Source organism: Pleurodeles waltl, chromosome 12, assembly GCF_031143425.1.
Source record: "Pleurodeles waltl isolate 20211129_DDA chromosome 12, aPleWal1.hap1.20221129, whole genome shotgun sequence".
Lineage (NCBI taxonomy): Eukaryota > Metazoa > Chordata > Amphibia > Caudata > Salamandridae > Pleurodeles > Pleurodeles waltl.
The window spans coordinates 597,807,324-597,831,664 of NC_090451.1; the positions used below are offsets into that span (position 1 = coordinate 597,807,324).

The following is a 24,341-nucleotide window of genomic DNA, read 5'->3' on the forward strand; positions in this document are numbered from 1 at the left end:
GTAGGTTGGGAGTTAGTTTCTCTTAATGGAGTCCTATATTGTTTTGGGAAGTGGGGTGCTGTGTGAATTCCATAAGGTCCAACTGTATGGCACCTATGAGCCACATGAGGTGTTATTGTGTTCTGTTTGTGAAACCGCCATGTAAATGGTGGTGGAGAACCAGGTTGTAATCAGCAGAGTGGCAGTGAGGTCAGCTCCGATCTGGCTGATTGCAACCTGAACCCGCCATCAGCCCATCGGGATCTCTGATCCTGGTGGAGACCGCATGAGGTTGATGGGCTGCCCGCCAGCCTCGCTCGTAGTGTGGCGGTTGGACCGCGGCGGTCCGACAGCCACCGAGAGTGTGTTGGTTCGAGGCCTGCCACACTCATAATCAGGCCCTTTGTCTTTTAACTCATTCAAATGTCCATTGCTTTGAGCATCACAATACAGGGCTCGGTGGGACAGGATGACCACCACTGCACTGTAAATAGCTTTCAGCAGCAGCTGTATGGTCCAATAATCTAAAGCGCTACACCATTATTTAAAAATGCCCTAATTATTTTACCCCAGAAGTAACTTTCCTAACCTTACATGTGGAATATTCTGTTTTTCTGTTAAATAATTCATTTCTGTTTCTTGACACACGTAGTTATTCCAGGTTCAAAGGAGGGAGAAAAAAGTTTGATAGTTGATGTGAAAGTTGAAGACGATGGATGCAGTGCAAGTGAAAAGAGATGGAGTAAGGTTGTAGAAGGCTCACATGAAGAGACACCACAAACCTCTGAAAAATTATTTTATGAAGGACAAGTAAGTACACTTCCCCAAAACGATTATTGTATATAATTTGTTCTCTTTATTTCAGTTTGTCCTGTAGTCTTATAGAATTCCGCATTTTTCAGGAATTAGATGGAACCTAAGCAGTTATTTTTACAATATGTTGTATGTATGCAGCTCCTGCATCCAACCTCTCCTTTTCGATCTTACCTAATTCTCAGTATATTGTTTTTCATTGAGACATGTTAGAGTCTTTAAAAAAATGAGAGCAGACCATAAGTAGCTGTGGGCTTGGTGCTGCTCCTTTCTTTTTGATTTTAGAATTTTTTATTTTTTAGGCTTCTTTGTGTTTTCTTCACAAACGAAATAATGAATGCTTACAATGTGGTCTTAATTAGTAGGAATTAATAACAATAAAACCGATTGTCTCACAGGACCTTACAGTGATATAAAGTATTAACGCACTTCCATGGGATTAACGTTCACAGGCTTCCATAGAATTAGAACCTTTTACACACACCAGGACCGGTGCACGACTAATGACCCAGGCAACTCACTTGGTTGTAAGGCAGCAGGTACTGCACATTTTGGCGCCATTAGGAAATATTTAACTTGCATGAGAGGATAACTGGAGGCAAAGCAGAGTTTTTCTGAAGGTCGCTGCTTGCCAGAGACCTGAAATGTAGTCAGTGTACATTGATTTTACTCAAGTATGCCTATCTGCTGTTTGCCTTTCTTCTTCCTCACATTTGCACCGATTCTTCCTGTAGCCAGCCCGGCACACTGACGTGCATTATGCTGTCGGCTCTCGTCATGTTCCTCGGTGATTAGCATTCCCCTGTCAGCCCTGTCTTGCTAGTTAGTGATCGAGAAGAGTGTGATGTGGAGAGGGCAGTTGCGTAGAGTGTGGAGAGCACTGGCTGTTACTGAATATGTACAGTGACACAGGAATGCAGAGTGACTCGTGGACCTAGGGTGAGCCTGTAGGCGCTGTGGCACAGTGAGGGCATTGGAATACTAAGTAGATGAAAGTGAGTTAGGTTCACAGGAAAATAATGGATGGGACACAATGATAGTTAATACTTTTAGATAATCTTGCTTCATTTTAAGTACACTTTACAACGGTTTGCATTTATTTACAGTAAAAGGGGCTCCATAGGTGAGCTCCAGAGCACAAGGAAGAAGGCTCTGGGCATAAGAGAGAGCCTACGAGTAGGGGGAGCAGTTACTGGAGCATAATAAGAGGTGTAGAGTGACGAGGTATAGAAAGAGAAAATGTAGTTATAGGAAGAGGGAAACGCCCTTAAGGCCGACTCCTGAACAACGAAGTCCTGGTCAACAAAAGCGGAACAACGCTTTCCTTAACCACGACTTCGTTGTTTTGTGCCTTAACCACGCATGTGCTGAACAACGCACATGCGTGGTGTAAAGAAATGGCTCCCTGTTGCAGTTACCCCCCACTTTTTGATACTGATGCTGACTTGACTGAGAAGTGTGCTGGGACCCTGCTAACCAGGCCCCAGCACCAGTGTTCTTTCACCTAAAATGTACCATTGATTCCACAATTGGCACAACCCTGGCACGTAGGTAAGTCCCTTGTAACTGGTACCCCTGGTACCAAGGGCCCTGATGCCAGGGAAGGTCTCTAAGGGCTGCAGCATATCTTATGCCACCCTAGGGACCTCTCACTCAGCACAGACACACTGCTTGCCAGCTTGTGTGTGCTGATGGGGAGAAAATGACTAAGTCGACATGGCACTCCCCTCAGGGTGCCATGGCAACCTCCCACTGCCTGTGGCATAGGTAAGTCACCCCTCTAGTAGGCCTTACAGCCCTAAGGCAGGGTGCACTATACCACAGGTGAGGGCATATGTGCATGAGCACTATGCCCCTACAGTGTCTAAGCAAAACCTTAGACATTGTAAGTGCAGGGTAGCCATAAGAGTATATGGGCTGGGAGTCTGTCAAAAACGAACTCCACAGCTCCATAATGGCTACACTGAATACTGGGAAGTTTAGTATCAAACTTCTCAGAATAATAAACCCACACTGATGCCAGTGTTGGATTTATTAAAAAATGCACACAGAGGGCATCTTAGAGATACCCCCTGTATTTTACCCAATTGTTCAGTGCAGGACTGACTGGTCTGTGCCAGCCTGCTGCTGAGAGACGAGTGTCTGACCTCATGCGGTGAGAGCCTTTGTGCTCTCTGAGGACAGAAACAAAGCCTGCTCTGGGTGGAGGTGCTTCACACCTCCCCCCTGCAGGAACTGTAACACCTAGCAGTGAGCTTCAAAGGCTCAAGCTTCGTGTTACAATGCCCCAGGGCACTCCAGCTAGTGGAGATGCCCGCCCCCTGGACACAGCCCCCACTTTTGGCGGCAAGTCCAGGAGAAATAATGAGAATAACAAGGAGGAGTCACTGGCCAGTCAAGACAGCCCCTAAGGTGTCCTGAGCTGAGGTGACTCTGACTTTTAGAAATCCTCCATCTTGTAGAAGGAGGATTCCCCCAATAGGGATAGGAATGTGACCCCCTCCCCTTGGGAGGAGGCACAAAGAGGGTGTACCCACCCTCAGGGCTAGTAGCCATTGGCTACTAACCCCCCAGACCTAAACACGCCCTTAAATTTAGTATTTAAGGGCTCCCCTGAACCTAAAGATTTAGATTCCTGAAACCTACAAGAAGAAGAAGACTGCTGAGCTGAAAAACCCCTGCAGAGGAAGAACCCCCAGGAGGCCCTCTCCCTTGCCCAGGTGGTGGCTACCCCGAGGAGCCCCCCCCCCCCCCTTGCCTGCCTGCGACGCTGAAGAGATCCCTTGATCTCTCATTGAAAACCATTGTAAACCCGACGCATGTTTGCACACTGCACCGGCCGCCCCCGCGCTGCTGAGGGTGTACTTTTTGTGCTGACTTGTGTCCCCCCCGGTGCCCTACAAAACCCCCCTGGTCTGCCCTCCGAAGACGCGGGTACTTACCTGCTGGCAGACCGGAACCGGGGCACCCCCTTCTCTCCATTGAAGCCTATGTGTTTTGGGCACCTCTTTGACCTCTGCACCTGACCGGCCCTGAGCTGCTGGTGTGGTAACTTTGGGGTTGCTCTGAACCCCCAACGGTGGGCTACCTTGGACCCAACCCTGAGACTTGTAAGTGATTTACTTACCTGACAAAACTAACAATAACTTACCTCCCCCAGGAACTGTGAAAATTGCACTGTGTCCACTTTTAAAACAGCTTATTGTGTTTTATGTAAAAAGTATACATGCTAATGTAATGATTCAAAGTTCCTAAAGTACTTACCTGCAATACCTTTCAAATGAGATATTACATGTAGAATTTGAACCTGTGGTTCTTAAAATAAACTAAGAAAAGATATTTTTCTATAACAAAACCTATTGGCTGGATTTGTCTCTGAGTGTGTGTTCCTCTTTTATTGCCTGTGTGTATGTACAACAAATGCTTAACACTACTCCTTTGATAAGCCTACTGCTCGACCACACTACCACAAAATAGAGCATTAGTAGTCTCTTTTTGCCACTATCTTACCTCTAAGGGGAACCCTTGGACTCTGTGCATACTATTCCTTACTTTGAAATAGTGCATACAGAGCCAACTTCCTACACGTGGTTAAGGCACAAACAAGGGAGTCGGCTGAGGAGGACGACGAGGCGACGATTCAAGTAAGTGGGGTTGGGGGTCGGGGATTTTGTTTTAGGGGCGGAGGTGGGGGGTTGGGGTATTTTCTGTTTTAGGGGTCGGGGTGGGGGGTCGGGGTTTTAGGGTGGGAGTGGGGGGTCGAGGTATTTTCTGTTTAAGGGGCGGGGTGGGGGGTCAGGTTTTAGTTTTAGGGCTGGGGGTGGTGGGTCGGGGTATTTTCCGTTTTAGGGGTGGGGTGTCGGGGTTTTAGGTTAAGGGCCGGGGTGGGGGATCGTGGTATTTTCTGTTTTAGGGGAGGGGGTCGGGGTTTTAGGTTTAGGGCCGGGGCTCAGGGTATTTTCTGTTTTGGGGGCGGGGTGGGGGGGGGGGTCAGGTTTTAGGTTTAGGGCCGGGGGTAGGGGGAGGCAGGGTCTTTTCTCTTTTGGGGCGGGGGGGGTTCGGGGTTTTAGGTTTAGGGCCGGCGGTGGGGTGTCGGGTATTTTCTGTTTTGGGGGCGGGGGTGAGGGGTCGGGGTTTTAGGTTTAGGGCCGGGGTATTTTCTGTTTTAGGGGCGGGGTGTGGGGGTCAGGGTTTTAGGTTTAGGGCCGGGGGTGGGGGGTCGGGGTATTTTCCATTTTAGGGGCGGGGTGGAGGGGTCGGGGTTTTAGGTTTAGGGCCGGGGGTGGGGTGTCGGGGTATTTTCTGTTTTAGGGGCGGGGTGGGGGGTGGGGTCGGGGTTTTAGGTTTAGGGCCGGGGGTGGGGGGTCGGGGTATTTTCTGTTTTAGGGGCGGGGTCGGGTTTTAGGTTTAGGGGTGGGGGGTCGGGATATTTTCTGTTTTAGGGGCAGGGTTGGGGTTTTAGGTTTTAGGGGTGGGTTGCGGGGGTCAGGTAATTTTAGGGGCAGGGTTGGGGGTTTAGGTTTAGGGGCAGGGTGGGGGGCTCAGAGTAGTTTTAGGGGTGGGGGTTGGGGTACTTTAGATGTCAGGGTTGGGGTTGTTTTAGGTTTTGGGGGTAGGGTGGGAGTCGCAGAAATGTTAGGGAGGAGGTGGGGTTTAGGGTAGTTTTAGGGGCAAGGGTGGGGGGTTGGTGTGGTTTTAGGGTGGGGGGAGGGGGTCGCAGTAATTTTTAGGGGTGGGGGGCCAGGGGGGGACGCATGCAGGAACAATGGATGCCTATCACTAATGCCTTTACCAGGAATGCCTTTACAATGAAAAATCGTTGTTAAGGCATTCGTGGTAAAGGCATTAGTGGTAACAACGAGGTCATTGTTCCGACCTCGTTGTTCAGGCATTCGTTGTTCCGGCAGGCGTCGTTCCGACATACATTCGTCACAAGACATATGACAGGAATCTTGTGTGACTTTCAGTGTTTCAAAACTGTTTGGAGCAATCCACTCTTACCTGAACAGCTGCTTTAGTGGTCTCCAGGGAGCTGAAATGCTTATACTTCATACATGGCTGCACTTACAGCAAGGTTTAGACCTCAAAATCCCTTCTTCAAGGGAGCTTCTACCCCGAGGTCCACCTGATCGGCCACTAGCATATCCTATTTTATAAGTGTAGAACCCCTCGTCAAGTTAGCGAATATTGTATCAACCTTGACCGACAATAGCAACTCAGTGTCCCTTTTAACTTTTGGCTACATATGTGTCAGATCTTTTGGAAGATCTGCCTTCTTTGGGTTCTTCCACTCCTCATTTAGCAGTTCTGTAATCTCCTTAGTAATGTCTAGGTAAGGAGGGGGATGACACTGTAACTGGTCAAAGAGCCCTGAACTAGTACTGGGCACCTCCTACTCCGTGGGAATCTGCAAATTATCACCCTGGTATCTGCAAAGCATGGTGAGCTTGGACATCTGAATGATCATAGCCCTTAAAGTGGAATGTTTCACCAGAGACTCTTCCTCCTCATACCCAGGTGAGGGCCCCATTGACACAGAAGGTTGTGACAAAATATTCACTGTAGAAATCTAAGGCGTAGATAGAATCAAGAACACTGACTGGTAGCATTATCTTTTGATTTCTGAATAGCTACAATTAGGAGGAAGTGAAGTGTTGAATCTGTTCATGAGATGAGTCAAAACCATGGAAATAGAGTTTGCCTTCTTCCTTGCACCTTTTTTTTGTAAACATTATCATCCTTAGAGTAAATATGTCTCTTAGAAGAGTGTTGGCTGCGGACCATGACTCACAAAGGGGTTCACAGTGAGAAAGCTTTTATATAATTCTAAAAATAACCAGAACTTAAAGCGGTCCAATCTAATGCCTGCAATGATTGCTCTTCTGTATATTAAAAAAAATATATATATAAAATAAATTACAACAAGAAGCTCATGCAGACGTCTAAAGCTGGATACTTCCCCTTGATCATTGTTTTACTTTATACTCTTTAAATTATTTGTTCCTTTTTTTAAAATAAATCCAAAATAGCATTATTCCCTCTCTTTATCAAAAAAGAAATCTTTTCACCTAAAGACCAGGAATCAAACTGTTAACCACCCTTTTAGATAGTAATTGCCTAACAACTGAGCTATGAACTCTCATAATACTGAGGCCTAAAAGAAAGATTATTACCAGTTCCTTCCTTCCTGTCCTTTAATTTGTTTTAACTAGTGCACCATGTCTCTGCCCCTTTTCACTGAAGAAGATGCATGTACTCAAATGCCTACAGGTGGGGAAGGTACTGGCCTCCAGCCTGGCAATCTGAAGCCAGTAAGAAGAATGTAGCTTTGTACCACAAAAATTCCAACAACCCTGATTGACTAGGATGTCGTTGGTATGAACCAGGGGTCTCCAACCTTTTCTGTAATAAGCTACTTGAGTTCAACAAAAATCCTCCAGAGTTACTAATATTACTAGAGGTGTAGTAGTAACAACATCAGGCAAGATAACATTAGTGGCCACCATATGTATGATTACTAGCTGTGATTATCTTTGTGCATCAGCCAAAGTTGCCAGCTGAAATTTAAGAAAATGCTTTATCACTGTGAGATGCCTCTACATGGGTAATGCATGACAGGCATAGATCCAGTGCCCCTAGCACCATGGTAATAATATTAGTATGAGTATCCCCAACACAGGTTGATTTTCATTACTCAAATATAAGCTTTAAATATATGTTGATATATTCTGGAAATGCAGCCATTTTTCTCCAAACCTCAGCTTATGAATTCTGAAAATACAGACATTTTAGTTTAAAATGTATAATTTTCCATTGGGTATATGTAAATTAATTCAACCAAGCAAGAGCTTCTAATTTAGCTCACTGGGCTGCACACAGGAGAGTTACTTACAGACAGTTGGAGAGCTACCCATAGCTTCCAAGCTACTGGTTGGAGAAGCCTGGTATAAACAAGCCCCCCAGATGCTTCACCACATGTCTTAATCAAATTTCACACCAAGCAGTTTCCTTTAAATAAGGATTAAAACACCATAACATCTTTTATGTGGCAAAAAGCCCCCCTCAGCCACTACACAAGTAAGTCCAGAGGATAGTTAAAAGTAAATAAAGGAGCCTTTCCCTTCAATTGAAACTACTCTTGGAGTGACCTTTCTTTCAACTTCTGGTAACTAATTCTGCCAGCTATCCTACCCATCAAGGTGGAAAGAAGAGAGTGCTTGGAACTTTATCCAGAAACCCGGGGCTTATCTCACGTTTCTCAGGCCACTAAATGATGGTAACAATCTACAGAAGTGCACAAAAGGAACAGGGAGTCTGATGCACCCCATCCCTCATTATTGTATAGTTCACGTGAGGGTCTTTCAAGGGAGATGCAGAGTTGAAGTTTCTTTGATTTGTTGTGGTTGGATCACGGGGTGGTGAGAGGAACCTTATATAGCAAGTAGTGGCTCAAGAAATGGGTTGAAGAGGTAAAGTCAAGTGCTGTGGGTCACCTGCATCTGCACAAATGGGGGATCCTATATGTAGCCTCTATGATCACATGTTTAAACCAACAAATCTTGTGTCCAGTCACAACTTGGAGTAGGTCTTCATTGAGTCAGTAAAAGGAGAAAGGTAATCAGTCCTGTGTACAGTTCCTTGGCTAACAGACATTTTACATGTATTCTTTTTCTAGCTAACAGTAACACAACTTACAGCTTCTCTTTCATTTTTGTTCCTAATGGCAGGAGTATGACTTCTTGTTTACCGTCAACATGGCGGAGACTGGCCTTTCTCATATGTTGCCATATAATAAAAATGCTAACCCCTGGTTCGCAGCATACAGTTTTCTCCAGAAGCATCATTTGGATCTCATTCTTTTGGATAAGCTTGCTAAGTTCATCATAGAGAAGACAGGTGGACAAACCAACATGTATGCCAATCCCTTCACCGGTAAGAAACTTCATAGTTATACCGCTTCTTTTGTTATTCAAGGGAAATGTGACAGTCTGCATTATAGTGGAGAGTAACTAATCTGAGTGTGAGTAATGTTCGTATTTTCTTTAAATTATAGCATTTCTAACGTACTGCTCAGTAGGGTCTGAGAAAATTAACCAAGAAAAACATATCAAGCTTCCGGATACTGTATTTTAAATACAAGCCCAGCACCAGGACTCCCCCTTCCAATTTCTTCATTTTTTTGTCTTGTCAAAAACCATCATCCTGATCATTCTCATCCCCCATCAACCAGCCTGATGGTTTGAAGACATGATGCAGGGTGGTTTAATGGTAAATGTGCAGGTTTTAAAGGTATTGGCTTACTTCCAGTACTTGTAAACTAGATCTCAAATTATGTAAATATTACTATTGTTTTTAGGTTGGATGCAGATTGTCCATTTGAGGGTTGCCACGATATCTAGAAGATGGTATTGAATAGTCAGTTGAGTCTGGATCCTGAACCCTCATTGATTCAAACATAAATGTGACACTGTTCTGTGGCTTTAATTTTTCTTGATTTTATTTTTATTCAGTAATGATGGTTGACGTCGTCAGCAGTGTTTTCTAGGTTTCTTAAAGCCAGACTATAAAGTGACATTTCTCAGCTGCAAGTTAAAGAAAATACAGGGAGTATATTTGATTCAGAACAGTTCTGCTGTCTACATGATCACTTTGACAGTACGGAATAGTGGCTGAACTGTAAAATGTAAATTTTATTTTTTACTATAAATTTCTTGTTAAACGTTTAATGAAAGAAAGTGTCATTGAATCTCCTTGATGCATAAGGTTAACCTAGACTTCAGATTTGCGTTTGTACCATTGCGTACTGCTTTTGTGGTGCACAAACGGGCCTACTTCACATTTTCACACCTAGAGCCGTATGGTCCTTGTGAGCCAATTTGAATTAATAGTTTTTTGGTAATTACCACATCTGTTGTTTTTTTTTTTCTTGCGCAATGTTTACGGGTGAGAACCAGGAGGAATTACTGTGGGAGGAAAACTATCATCATCAAGCTTTGGACTTAAGAAAAAGGGAAAACACACAGAATAGAGCCCCTTAAACCCCAATTCAAAGGTGCAGTACAAAGTATGTGGTACCACCACACCCAGTGATTGTTACACACTGCTGTATCTGTATTCCTGAGCGTGGCATTCCCACACTGAACGACCCTGGGAGTACTAATGAGCCCCTTGTCCACAGGCAAAGAGGAGCTACATATGTTTGAGGTGTCCGATCGAAATGGTCTGAGAAGCTGAAGGAACTAATACTGATGTTCCACAGACTATCAGCAAAGCACATGAGACAACCATGTCTCCCATGGGAGTTTGTGCCTAAGTGTAGTGTAGGCACTGTGCTTAATTTGATTTTAAAATGAGTGTGGGGTACAAATATTTCTTATGAGGCCAGTGCTTCTGGCACTATACCCAGCCAGGCTCTGCCAGTGTCACGGAATGCCAGAGCGGCACCCACTAGGTAGCATGCTTATATTTACGATTACAATACGGAAGCTAGATAGAACACAGGGTCAAAGGTTCAGAATCTTCGCAACAGTGACAACTTTTGTGAACTTGAGTTTAACTCTCATGAGTAATTACAGTAGCTGAGGTTAATTTTAGCTTTCAACGCATCACTCTCAGGGTTTGCTCAGTAAAACGTCCCAGGGGCAACGGATATGTTCAGGCATGGGATCTGAGATCTTTCTACCACCTAGTTTGCACCTCGTAGATGAGGACAGGTAACCTGCAACCTTTCTGGGGTTGCCTGTATTTCCATTCACAGAATACCTAGCCTTGAAGTTCAGCTGGACTGTTCCTATTTAAGCATGACCAAAGCTGATTTTCAGATAGCTGATTCCTGTTTGAAGTGGCATGAGGGACAGAATACGTTGTATTGGAATTCCACCTGAGTAATTACACCTTTCTGAGATGTATTCTATCTTTCCACTCATCACCTTTTTATTTGTCCCCGAGCTCCCTCTAACATCTAAAAGATCCTGTCACAACTAAATGCACCGATATGGCCTGCTGCACTAGTAGGTGAGGCGCCGCAGAAAGAGGAAAAAGGCATCTAGATACTTGTAAAAAAATGCTATCCGAGCCAGGCTACCAACAGGGAACGGCCGTCACCTAGGGACCTCCCCAGCATCTCACATTATAGCTCCCTGTATTTATAACGCACTTGTTCACCACTGGAGCACCATCTTTGGGCTAAAGTAAAGAGGTTTAAAGTAAGCCGGCACTCATTTGACTAACCTCCGCAGAAGAAAAGGCTGGTATTCAGTCATCCAAGGAGTCATCTTGTGTGGAGACTCTGCCGGTGATTAACCAGAGCCATATGAGAGAATAATGTAGAGTCAGAACATGCAGGACATGAGAAAAGAACAACTCTGTCAGAGCACCTTTTCAAAACTGTTCTCTGCTGCTTCCTCAAAGCCAACACCTTGAAGACCCTTAACCAATTGCAGACACGGCATAAGACTTGCTAAGCTCAAATGAGAGTGAGAGTTCAGCCAGACCCCCCTCGGTTCTCTGTTGCCTATCATACCAAACATGTCGGACACCAGCAACCAGTTACCAGAAACTAGAAGGTACATGTCAGAAAACTGCCACAAGTAGAGCCCACATATTACTGCCAGATCCAACCGTCAGCAGAAATTAAGCACCGAGTAGACATGGGGCATATATTAGTACAGATCCATGAAAACCCAAAGCCACTCTGGTACTATTGATAACAATCATTCGCATCCCTCTAGGAAACCACAAATATCACAAGTTGTTCAACCTCAAGGAACCTAGAACAGAGACAATGAAAAAGTACATTCGAGCCAGAGTGGGTATGATAGTAATATGGTTCCTAGGCGTGCATAGGATTGATAGTCTGTCATTACAAGGTGTCACCATGAAGTAGCAGGAGAAGAGGTTGTTATAGGGGTTCTGTGATGCACTGTTTCGGTGTGTATGGAGGGAGAGTAAATAATAAAGGAAAAGAGCATTGGCAAAGCCAAAAGGTCTGGCCCTAGTGTGCTAGGCTTGCAGACTGTTTTGCACATGTTTGCGTTAGCGCAGTAAAGCCATACCTATTACCTTTGCCTTTGTTTGTTTTACTAGGCATGTGAAATTTGCAATACATGTTATTGAACATCCGAACACGTGCAATATTTGTTACTTAAAACTGGTATAATGCCCGTTTTACTTGATTTGAAAAATGTGTCAATTTTCCGCTTTTATCTGTACATAGTTTGAAGAAAAATAGTCCTTACAGATAGCAGCTCTTATTGCAGGCTTGGCAGAAGCAACTTTGCTAGTATTCTACCCATTATATAATGTGTTCAGTTTACTTATGGCTTATTTCTCATTTTGAACTAGATCCAGTATCTGACATGTCAGTGAGAGCCAACATAAAGCAGGAGTACACTGATACAGAAGTGAGCGCCAGTCAGCACCAGCAGTCTCTGATTGCTGCCAACACTCAGCTGCATCAGCACTCAGCGGTGGGAGCCATCGCCCTGTTGCCCAAGTTGGAAACATTAGTCACCACTCAGCAGGAATACTCATCTACAGGCAACGCTCAGCAGCAAATGCCATCAGTAGCCAATGCTAATCCACAAACTTTGATAGCCAAAGCTCATCAGCTCACGTTTGAAGAAGGTAATGTTCATCAGAACCCATCCCCATTCGCCAACTGTAAGCCACACACATCAACACCAGCCTCCAAGTCAGAGCAGGCAAATACATTTTCTGTGGCTAAGTGTCATGCGCAACTTGCTGCCACGCCATTCCTTTGCAGGGTTTTTGGCACGGTATGAGTTTCCCTAGTTTCACCCCATCCACAAATTCCTAACCCTCCAGCACCCGTTTTTTTTTCCTGAAACAGCCAGAAAATCATGCTGTCCTAATGGCTGTTCCTGTGTCAACACTAGTAGCTCATGGAGAAGGTGGAGAGATTAGGCCGGAGTCTGGAAAGGATATGAGCGGGAAGAGGAAATGTAACATTTTGAGTGAGAAAGGAAATGACCATTTGTTTATTGGTGTGATTTCAAGTACTGGTGCTCATTGAGAGTATGCTGTTTCAGTGATGGGGTGGTTACTCATTCGACTTAAACTGAGACCACTATTTATTTGCTTGGGACCTGTCAAAAATGTCAAATGCCTGGACCTGGTCACTAATAGTGTCCGCATGTAGCAGCAGGTTGTTCAAATAGAATGTGCCTAAGAAGTGCTTAATCCTACTGAGTGGTTGACATTCCTACTGCCTCACTTTCTGTCCTTCTTTCGTGTGTCCTGACTACCCTTCGTGGTCTTACAACTTCTTTAAAGGAGAACAATGTCCAATAAGTGAGACTGAGTAGGACTGAAAGGCTAGGAATACACCGGTTACTACACTGAGTAAGGATTACACACACTCTGCTGTCACACTTTTTTTGCTTTGCTATCACTCTTCTAAACGTCTGCTCTCCTTCTCTCTCTCTCTCTCTCTCCCTCTCTCTTTTTGCTTTCCTGTCATTTTGCTCTCATTTTCCTTACCAGTTACCTTCACTGACTTAACCTGCTTTCTTTTCGCTTAACTTATTTCCCTTACTGTCCAGTCATTTCATTCTTATTCGCCTTAGCTGCTGCCTTCACTACTGAACCTGCGTTTCATTCTGCTTGTCTGCTGCTCTTACACTACTGGGCTGTCACTAGTGTTCTGCCTGCATATTGCACTCATTAATTATATAATCTGTCCTCTCCCATGTCCTTATCTGTCACTCTAATTTTTCTTTCAGGTTGCTCTTTCTCTACGTTAGCTTCCTGGACTTCTTACTTGGTATTCCTAAACCTCTGTGCTGTCATAACTCTGCCTATGGTCACTTACTCTCATTTTGTGTTCTTCACTCTCTCCTTATTTCTCACTCATTCTCAGTAGGGCTGTAGCTCTCCATCTGTTTCTTACTAAATGGGGTGGCATGGTGAGCGAAAGAACAATGGATTAAACCCAGATCTGTGACTGGGGGTGAGTGTTTGAAAAGTTCCAGCACCCCTTACATCATCCTTTTGTGTTGTCATTATAACTCTGGCATTATTGTTCTGCCAGTGGTCACTTACTCTCATTTTTTGTTGTTCACTCTCTCCTGATCTCTCACTGATTCTCAATAGGGCTGTAGCTTTCCAAATGCTTCTCGCTAAACGAATTTCTCCACAGTGCTTCTCTCTCGGTTAAACCCCTCTCCTATATTTTGTTTAAGTCCAAGATTGCAGTAGAAGGTAAACAACATCTCGTTGAGTTTTTTCCATATTCCGCTCTGTTTTTATTGTGCAAGTGTTTGCTGTGTATTCTTGTGTTTGTCTTGTGGGCCCTCGTTACATTCATACCTCACATATTGCATTCATGCAATTTCTATTGGTTTGTAGTCGTGCTATTGCTTATCTGTTGCTGGCTTGATTGTCTACTCCTTTGCATGCCTGTAAACACTGCAGCTTTATAGTTGTTCATTTGCACGAGTTTTTCTGCCTTTAGTTCCTTATTTCTTGCTCGATCAATGATTGCTTCCTGGGTGTTGCTGTTCTGATATTGCTGCCCTCTGTTTGACACAGTGTTGTGTATTTGTAGTTGCCTTATGTGTGGCTTTGGTGATGAATTTGAATGCGTTGTCCAAGTAAAATTGCACCCAAGTTATTCTTTCTGATTCACTTGTGATGTCATCCTGAAATTACTGTCTCAGTTGCCGTGTTTTTGTTTTCTTGTATCCACTCAACTTTCCTTGTAGTTCTACATAATTTCTGTGAAATACAGGACAGCGAGGATAGAGTTGCTGCCCCAGTAGATCCCGATGCTCAGAGTACCTGGCATGCTCTTGATGAACTTCTCAAAAAGTTGGACAATGAGATTGAAGGGATCATGCTGCAGTGGGAAGTGGGACCAGCAGAAACCAGAGCTCCAAGCCCAGACTTCGAAGATGTTTACACCTATCCTCTAATTACACGTAAGTACAGCAGAGTTCTGTGGTCGCAAGGTATTCTGAAGTAGCATTGGTTGTGAAATACATTTCAGACATGAGCAGCCACACGTCTAGCAGTCCATCTATGGATGCCTTCCAACATGAATTTCGAGAGCTGAAATTTTCCATCTGCCGAGTGTCCTCCTTTTATCTTCCACACAACATCACAGTAGTGAAAGCTTTACTGTTGCAATAGGTTAATAACCCTTTGGATTTTTTTTATTCATTTTCATTAACAATTTTACTCATCACTGTGGTTTTAGGATTCTGGATTTCAATCCTGGATGTCAGTTAGTATCCACTGCTACCCCTGGCTTGCCCTTTGGCATCCTATCACCTTGCTGACCCTTATCCAAGCGATTGCAACCCAGCAAACTCACAGCTCTATAATTTTAACTTGTTGCCCCTTCCCTACCCTTTAATGACAAGTAGGAGGAGGTTGAAATGCTACAAATGGGAAAAGTGAGCTAACCCTGCAACAGGGAGTCAAACTGTCCATGACGTCAGTTACACAAAGTTTGGCATTTTTGGTGAAATGGCCTTCATGTGTACTTAAGTGATTATTGAATACTCAAGGTTGTGTGGTTATTGTTTTTGTCTTTTTGATCAAATGTGGCACTAATATCCCAAAGATGACTAAGTCCTTCAGGTTATAAAGTACTGTAATAAACCTAGACGGTCCTATCAATATTGTTAAATCGGGAGGAGAGCAACAACTACATAATATACACTAATGGTTGCCCCTGATTGTTATTTGACTGTTTGTTCATTGTTAAATTCGAAAAATGCGATTAAAGCAGCTTGTCCTCGCAGTGCTCGGGATATAAAAGGGTGAGAAATGGGGACGGGAAGATTCCGGGCTCAATGGTGGGAAGAGGTAGTGGCATTGCAGAGGGTTAACGGTGAGGTGGACCGTGTAGGTGATTGATATAAAGACACTTCAATCAAATTCCTTTTACTTCAGTCTTTATTCTTTCATCTCTACTGCCTCAGCAACAGTTCTCCACACAGCTGCTCTTCTAGCTCCTCAACGTTCTACTGTCAACTCCAGCCCAATAACTGTCGGACTCTACCATTCTAAGGGGAAGGGGAGGTGGAACATACTACTTCTATCGGTGTAAATATTAAACTCCTATTAGGATAAACTTATTTATATAGAACAATATATATATAGCTTATTTAATTAAAACTGCGATACAACACATCTTCCCTTCTAACAAAACTAGAAATAGTACAGTCATCTGCTATCATTAATTACAGTTCATTATACTCAAGTAGTAATCTCGTAATCTTTATGCCAAACAGGAGGTTTAATTTGTCGGCTATATGTTCTTTTCTCATAACCTCCTTCATTGCGATTCTGTGGAACTTCCTGACTTCCTCCTGCTTCCTCAGGATTGCTTCCAGTCTTTTCTACACCCGGTGGCTGTTTGACGATCCTATCCATGCTCCAACACTGTCCATTCTCCAATACAACTACATTTCTTTTTACTTTGGCAATATTGAATGGGCCCATAAACTTGGTGTCTCTCACATTTGACCTCATTCCCTTCAATGGATTTTTAACATACACTCTGTCCCCTACCACCCACTGTTGTTGTTTCGTACCATGTTTCTTATCATACATTCTTCTGTATTTATCTTAGTGCAGAGATAATTTAAGTTTGATATGAGGGTTTGCAGGTTCACTCTTCTCTCCTCCACCTAACCATGAGGGAAAGAATTTTGTGCTTGGTTTTCTGCCTTTTAGCGCAGAAAACGGGGAAACTTTAGTGATTAAATTTGGAGTTGTATGGTATGCCCATAACATGTCTCTGATAGCATTTTCCACACTCAAATGATTAACACTAGCTAACTGTATGCATTCCTTGATCATACGATTGGTTCTCTCAATCAGACCATTTGCCCTTGGGCAATACAAAGCTGTAGTGAGGTGATTTATACTGAGAGATGCAAGGAAGTCTTTCATTGCTAAAGAAGTCAACTGAACCCCATTATCAGTAATAAGGGTAGCTGGTATGCCCTCAACAGCAAACACATCCTTGAGGAAATTTATCACCGATTCAGTTGTGATTTGGTTAACTAATTTTGCATTTATCCAATGAGAGTGGTAGTCAATTAATACTAAGGCAAAGCGTTTGACTACTCCTGTCATGTTGATTGGCCCAATGATATCTAATGCCAGTTTGGACCAAGGCTTGTCAGGTATGGACACAGGAGAAATTGGGGTTTTACGAATCAATTTCGTTTTATCACTGCGTGCACATATGGTGCAATCTTTGACTTCTGTTTCAGTCATGGAGTCCATATTAGGGAACCAGTACCGTTCCCTAATACGTGATTTTGTTAGGCTTCTGCCCAGATGGCCCTCATGAGCCAGCCTAATGATTTTGTGTCTTAAACTTGCAGGAGGTATTATTTTATCATTCTTAAATACACAATTTCCTATTTCATTTATTTCGTATCTCACCTCCCAGTAGCTTTTAATAACTTCATCCAGATCCTTCCTGGATTCAGGCCATCCTTCCTTGGCTCTCAGTTTTAGCAAGGATAGAGATTCATCTTTTTGACATGCTGAATTCCATTCATCTTCATTGATAGAAGATGTAGAAACTACCAATATAGGATATTCTGGAGTATCAAAGTCTTCTACTACATCCAACGGAACTCTAGACAGAAAATCCGCAGCCAAATTTATATTGCCAGGGAGGTACTCAACCTTGAAACAGAAGCTTTCAAGGCCCAAGGTCCACCTCGCAATCCTTGGAGTGCTGTTGTAAAATCCCTTAGTGGAGAATACATAAACTAAAGGTTTGTGGTCTGTGCGTATGGTAAATTGTGTACCCCAAAGAAAAAATTTAAAATGTTTAACAGCCCAGAAACATGCCAGGGCCTCTCTTTCAATGACTGAGTAATTGGATTCAGCTTTGCTTAGAGCCCTTGATGCAAAAGCCACAATCCTCTCTTTGCCATCAATGACTTGTGATAGTGTAGCCCCCAAACGCAATTTACTGGCATCTGTGGTGAGAATAGTTTTCCTTTCATGATTAAAATTACAAAGATATGGTGCTGTTAAAATGGCCTGTTTAATCTTTTCAAATGCATAATCATGACATTCCCTCCATTTATAAGGTATGTGACTCTTAAGTAACTCTCTGAGATCATATGATGTCTCTGAGAAGTTTTTGACATATTTGGCCATATATTCAGTGAGACCCAGAAATGACTTAAGTTCATCCTTATTTTTGGGCGCCTTTGCTTTTTTAACTGCCTCTACCAGGGAAGTTTTAGGTTTAAAACCATCTCTCGATATTGTATACCCTAGATATTCTACAGAACTCACACCAATCTGGCATTTTTCCTTCTTTAGCGTTAAGCCTGCTGTTTTCAGTATATTCAGAACCCTCCTCAGGTTTGTGTTGTGTTCCTCAACTGTCGCCCCATAAATTAAAATGTCGTCCTGGAAACACAAAGTTTTAGGAGTGTCTCCTAAAATATGCTGCATGATTTTCTGAAACACTGCAGCAGCCGACGCCAGCCCGAACGGCATCCTATTGAACATAAAGGAACCCATAGGGGTGGTAAATGCCGTAAGCCACTTAGAATCTGGGTGAAGTTCTACTTGATGATATGCACTGGAAAGATCCAGCACCGAGAAACATACTGCATCTCCCATGGTACTTAAAATCTCATGGATTATAGGAAGAGGGTGTCTTTCTACCCAAATATTCCTATTCAGGTCTCTTAAATCAATACATACCCTGATGTCTTTTGAATTACTTTTCCTAGCAATCACAATGAGGGATAACCATTCAGAGCTGTCAATAGGTTGAATTATGCCTTGAGATTGCATTCTGTCAAGTTCCTCCTTGAGCGCCTGTTTCAGTAAATGGGGTATCGGTCTGGTTTTGTGTACGGCAGGCTTTGATTGGGGTTTCAACTTGATTTTGTGCTGAAATCCTGCTAGTAAACCCAATTTTCCACTAAAAACTTCTGGGAATTCCTGAAAAATGTGTTCTTTTGAGTTGGGTTTGTCAATGATCAAAACTTGTTCTGGATTGTTTGGATCCAACTTAATCCCCAACTCCTTCTGATGCTGCCAGCCCAAAAGACTCGATCCCTCCTTTACAACATAAACCTTCCCCACAGTGGATCGACCCTTGAATGAAATAAGTGCTCTGAACATTCCTTTAAGAGGAATAGGGTCCTGGTTGTAACCTTTGGGGTTAATATCTGGTTCCGTTAAGCTGGTCACAATTCCATCATCAATTTTGTCAAGGTTCACAGCATTAATAATCGTAAAAGGGGAACATGAGTCAGCAAAGACCTTAACCGGGTTGCCATCAATGAAAATTTCACATTCTGGATACTGAAAAGGAGTTACTTCTTTATCATTCACCTGTAATATAATTTTTTTAACTTCTTGATGATTTCCTTCTACATTCTTGCCATCATATAGTCTTTCTGGTCTTGACATATCCCTACACACTCTAGCAAAATGCCCTTTTTTGTTACATTTCCTACAAATGGCTGTTCTTGCTTGGCAACCAGTTGAATTCGCTAAATGGTTGCTGCTTCCGCAACAAAAACATTTTAGATTAGGATTTACAATCTTGTTTTTTTGAGGTATTTTATCTACGCCTCTAATTTTGAGAATGTTGTCTTCTTCTATGTTACCTTTGATTTCTGTGACCTGATCTGGAGCAGATGGACATCTAATTTCCTGTAAGCATATAGCAGTATGCTCAATGGATTTAGCAATTTCAATTGCTTCATGTAAGTCAGGTTGCTTTTGTAATAGCTTCTCTTGAATTTTTATATTACTGGTGCAACAAACTAATTGATCTCGAATGAGTGAATCATTAAGCTCCCCAAAATTGCATAAAGTACTTAATCCTCTCAAAGCAGCAATATAGTTGGTTATACTTTCTTGCTTACTTTGATTGTGAGAAAAAAATGTATGATGTTCTAAAACAACATTTATTCTGTCTCCAAATTGTTTTTCTAATTTCATGTATGTGGTGACATATTCATCCCGCACCTGATCTTCTGGAATATTAGGTTCAGGCAAGGATTCGTAAATTTTCCTACCATGTGTTCCTAAATTGTGTAATAAAATATGCTGTTTTCTAACTGGATTAAATCTGTCACCCCCAATGGCAATTAAATATGATTCAAATATTTTGAACCATTCTTTCCATGGAGAACTAGGTTCTCCAACCTCATTTAAAAATGGAACAGGTTGGGACATACCTGCAGCAGCCATCATGAGTACAGATTCCCAGGTAAATAGGGTAAGTCAAATGCAATTCACCTTAACACTAACTAAATACACTATAAAATATTATTGAAGTAACAGTTATGAAACTATTGAAATAACAGTAGAGAACAACCAAAATGTAAAGAGTAGGTTTTGTAGCAAAATTAGAGGAAAGAGCTCAAGCAACACACTTCCCACCATGCACCTCAAAAATGAAGAGAGCTGTGCCTGTCAGCGTTTCATTACAGGTTTCCAGAATGTACCCAGAAAGTGATTGTGAGCGCTTGAAAACGAAGTTCCAGTCAGATTTTCTTTGAATGCACTTCAGATTTCTGGGTTTCAGGTAACCGAGATTTATTTAAAATGTTTTGGTGCACTGCCAGCAACAGAAATGTGAGGATACTCGTTCCGCAGTTTACCGCGCCTTCCACGTTACCATATTGATCTGTATTCGTCTTCCTGTCTGGTCCGAAATGCAGCTTGTAATGTAATTAATTCTGTCTTAAATGCCAGTTCTAAAATCTTTAAGGCAACAGGAAAACAGCCTTTAATTTAATTATATTGTTGTGCTGCCAGGACATAAAACATATTTTTATATTGTCTTTCCTCTGTGAAATGCCACTTGAAAAATTACAGCCTGGAATACTTTTCTTGTTTTGTGTCAGCGCTTAGATGAAATACTGGTTAAAAGCTGGAGTGATATAAAGACACTTCAATCAAATTCCTTTTACTTCAGTCTTTATTCTTTCATCTCTACTGCCTCAGCAACAGTTCTCCACACAGCTGCTCTTCTAGCTCCTCAACGTTCTACTGTCAACTCCAGCCCAATAACTGTCGGACTCTACCATTCTAAGGGGAAGGGGAGGTGGAACATACTACTTCTATCGGTGTAAATATTAAACTCCTATTAGGATAAACGTATTTATATAGAACAATATATATATAGCTTATTTAATTAAAACTGCGATACAACAGTGATTATGACCACAAAGATGTAGCAGCATAACTCAGGCTCTGCTCAGCCAGTCACCCACAGAAGGACTCTGATTTACCTTTCTTTCAATTATTTTTGCAGAGAGGAAGGGGACAGTGGTCTGTAGCAGACTTTCTACACATGAAGTTCACACTTATGAAGCAATCTGACTCATGTGAAAATAGTTTTGCACTCGTAGACTGTTGTTCTTTTAAGGAGATGGTGCCTTAGCTGTGTTTTAAGGAGATGTGGAATGTAATTAGTGGGTTGATGACTTGGGCATAGATTTTTATTAGGGTAAGACACATGACTTGAGGGATTGGTAAAGGGAAGGCTAGTATTACTTCTGGATTTTGTTGTTGAGTTCAGTATTTTTTCTTGCAGGGGTTTGAAAAATAAAGTTTGAGAGTTCTTTTTAGGCTTGTATATTTTGTATGTTTTTTGAGAACTTGACAGTATTGTTAGGGACAGTAGGAGAGCTGGGTGTTTTTATTCATATGTGGTGTTTGATGTAATATTTAATAAGAGTATTGGGGTGATTTTGTCTTTTTTTTTTTTTAAACAAATCTTAAAATATTTTCCTTTGTGCTGTGGTCAGTTCTTGAGGGTTTCTTTCTTTCATCAGGGTCTGAAGTGCGTCTTGAGTTTTGATTCTTCTCTAAATTCTATCTAGTTTTCTGGTTGTTCTTTTACTTTTAAGCTCTGTATGATGTAGATACATGGGAAGTAGGTTTTGTCTCTGATGGTGTTCCTTGTGAAAGTGGCAAGGTTATCGATAATGTTTAGTATACATGTAGTGAAATAATGTATTTGCTTTTTCTGAAGTTTGATATGTTAGAGTTGTGACTGTGGAGCAAAGCTCTTGTGAAATAGTTGCAGAAATATATCTTCCAGAACTCTTCTTAGCTCTTTCTGGGTTTTAAGTAACATTTACCCCAGACCTCTAGCAGGGTGGTTTTGAAAGGTGGCAAAATAGATGATCCAACCAGTCGAGCTTTAATGTTTTGTCTATGGTAATAACGTTGGGAGATTGATTAATATATCTAGTATGTTGCCCTTCCCTGTTGTTCAGAAATAAGACTAGCTATGAGTTTATTTATGGAGCAGATCGCTTTTAACTTTGTGCTTTTTGGGGATATTCAAAGGTACAGTTAATCTGGTAGCAGTGGTTGTTCAAATGCACATCCGAAGTGCCTTTCGGATCTATTATAATCACTAAAGTCAATAATAGTAATGCTGACATGCTATCCTGCATTCCGCTAACAAAGGTATGTAAGTTGATTATGAATTACAAGGTTAACAATCCCAAGAAAAGAACATCTAATACCAAAGCACACGTAGTGTAAATTCCAAAGATGATAAAGTCAAAAAAGGTTCAATTCTTAGTTTCCGGACGTTTTATTCCATGAAAGTCATTCCCCTGTTTATGTCTTCACATAGACCTTGATTGCATCTTTATGCGTATCATCCGGCGCACTACTTTGGATTTTACATTGTGTGCTTCGGTATCAGCTGTTCTTTTCTTGGGATTGTTAACCCTATGTCCTAAGGTACGTTGACAACACCAAAAAAGATGTTAGTGATCTAGTAAAGTGGACCTATTTCATGTTGGGTGCAATATGTGATGCGAAAAACAAACAGGATTTCTTTTTATTGAATTTGATTGGGTTTGATACTCATTGATCGTAGTGAATAAGGGGATTGAATGTCGGAGACTCTGCCCTAGTGCAGTTCCAGATGTTTTTGTGACTGTCGGGCAAAGCTTGAAGGTTAAGTAATGACCCTTTTCGGAATAATATTAAGATGCTACTTAATGACTGTTAAATGGAGGAAAGTCTCACTTCAAGTGAGACTCTTATTCTAGCTCACAGCAGTGGCCTTATCTTAAAAGGCAGCCTCTGGCGGTAAACACACTCCATCCCATTGATGTGAACTTACCATGAGTGAGACCCTGCTAGGGATACTCACTGACAGTAAAAAGCCAAATTTGTGAAAACTCCTGGTGAACTAAATGTACGGAACCCATTTGCTACAATATTCATGGCAGACTCACATTTTTAGTGCTTCTTCTCCTAAAATACAAATGCCCTCTTCTACTAAAGAGTGACCACAGAGAACGGCCCTATACTGTACACCTGGCAGTACTGAGAAGCAGCAAGCATTAGGCACAGGTCCAATATAACCAGTTGGTAAGGCTAGATCTACCCTCAGTAGCTACCAATGAGAAGGTGATAGAATGGAAATTAGTGTCTGAATATGTACTACTTGCTGCCTCTGAGATTTCCGCCTACTTCTGACAGCTAAAGCCTTGAAGATACAGAGGCTCATTTCCTTTCTCCTTGCTAAGCTAAGAGAAAAATATTGTGCATTTCTACACCTTTGCTTGATAAAGACAATCTATTTGAAATGTAATCGATATCAGTAGCTCCTTATACTCAGTATAATTTTTTTCGGGCAAGTTACATTTTATGAGCTCTTGTACATGAACATGTATATTTTATTTCAGGCAATGGAAGTTGGCGACATCTCTTGGGACTTCATGATCTTTCAGAAGAAACAGGCTATGATATAGCTCAGATGGACAGAGAAGCTCTTCAGCGCCTGGAGGATAGTAAGTAAAGATAATGCATATTTTATTCATTGGACATATTTTATTGGTTGGAGGTGTGGGCATGTGCATCACTGATATGAACCTGCTTTATACCTATTTGAAGGTTTTAGTGCATAATTTCACATCACATTGGCATTTGAATGGGGCTTGATTTTAAGAGGACAACTGCCTTGCACTTTGTATACAGCGAAAATCCTGTATTAAAATAACTCTTTAATTGGGGCATTGATACCGTCATAATAGCTAGGCTTTACTTGGAGATCTGCTCTACTATCATTAGGTGACATAAGTTTTTCTTTTTTTTTTAAATCATCTGAATGGTAGTCACAATTTTTCTGATAACACGGCAAATGTGCATTCAGGAATTCTCTGCCTCTGAAAGAGGCAGATTAAGCATTTAACATAACAATTCTTCTAGCAGATCAACACTTCTCTTTTCTGTTCAGCCCAAACATGTGATGGAGATAATACCCACATGTGATTTTGATATGTTTCTGACTTTTGTTTTTCTTCTAAGAACCATGGTCCTGGAGAATGAAATTTGATCAGATATCCCGCTGCTCAACCAGAACTTCCTATACATTATAAGTTGCATACTCTCTTGTCAGATGTAGGATACTTTTTAATTCTAGAGATAGGGTGATGAAAAAGAATCATCAGAGGCCAGAGGAAATGATTATATTGAATAATCTGCTTGTTGTGGTTTGGATTTAACGCAAGTTGAAAGGCTAAAAATCCTCATCCCATCTG

General features: G+C 42.0%; 1 protein-coding gene across 2 annotated transcripts in view; it reads left to right on the forward strand.

Moving 5' to 3' along the window:
* LOC138268293 (uncharacterized) overlaps window positions 1-24,341 on the forward strand; it is a 173,966-nt gene that overhangs the window by 84,169 nt on the left and 65,456 nt on the right. For both annotated transcript variants that reach the window (XM_069217805.1, XM_069217804.1), the window contains exons 3-7: window positions 632-789; window positions 8,520-8,724; window positions 12,136-12,417; window positions 14,517-14,732; window positions 23,487-23,591. In XM_069217805.1, coding sequence (XP_069073906.1) covers window positions 632-789; window positions 8,520-8,724; window positions 12,136-12,417; window positions 14,517-14,732; window positions 23,487-23,591 — 966 coding nt within the window. The remainder of the gene's footprint in view (window positions 1-631; window positions 790-8,519; window positions 8,725-12,135; window positions 12,418-14,516; window positions 14,733-23,486; window positions 23,592-24,341) is intronic.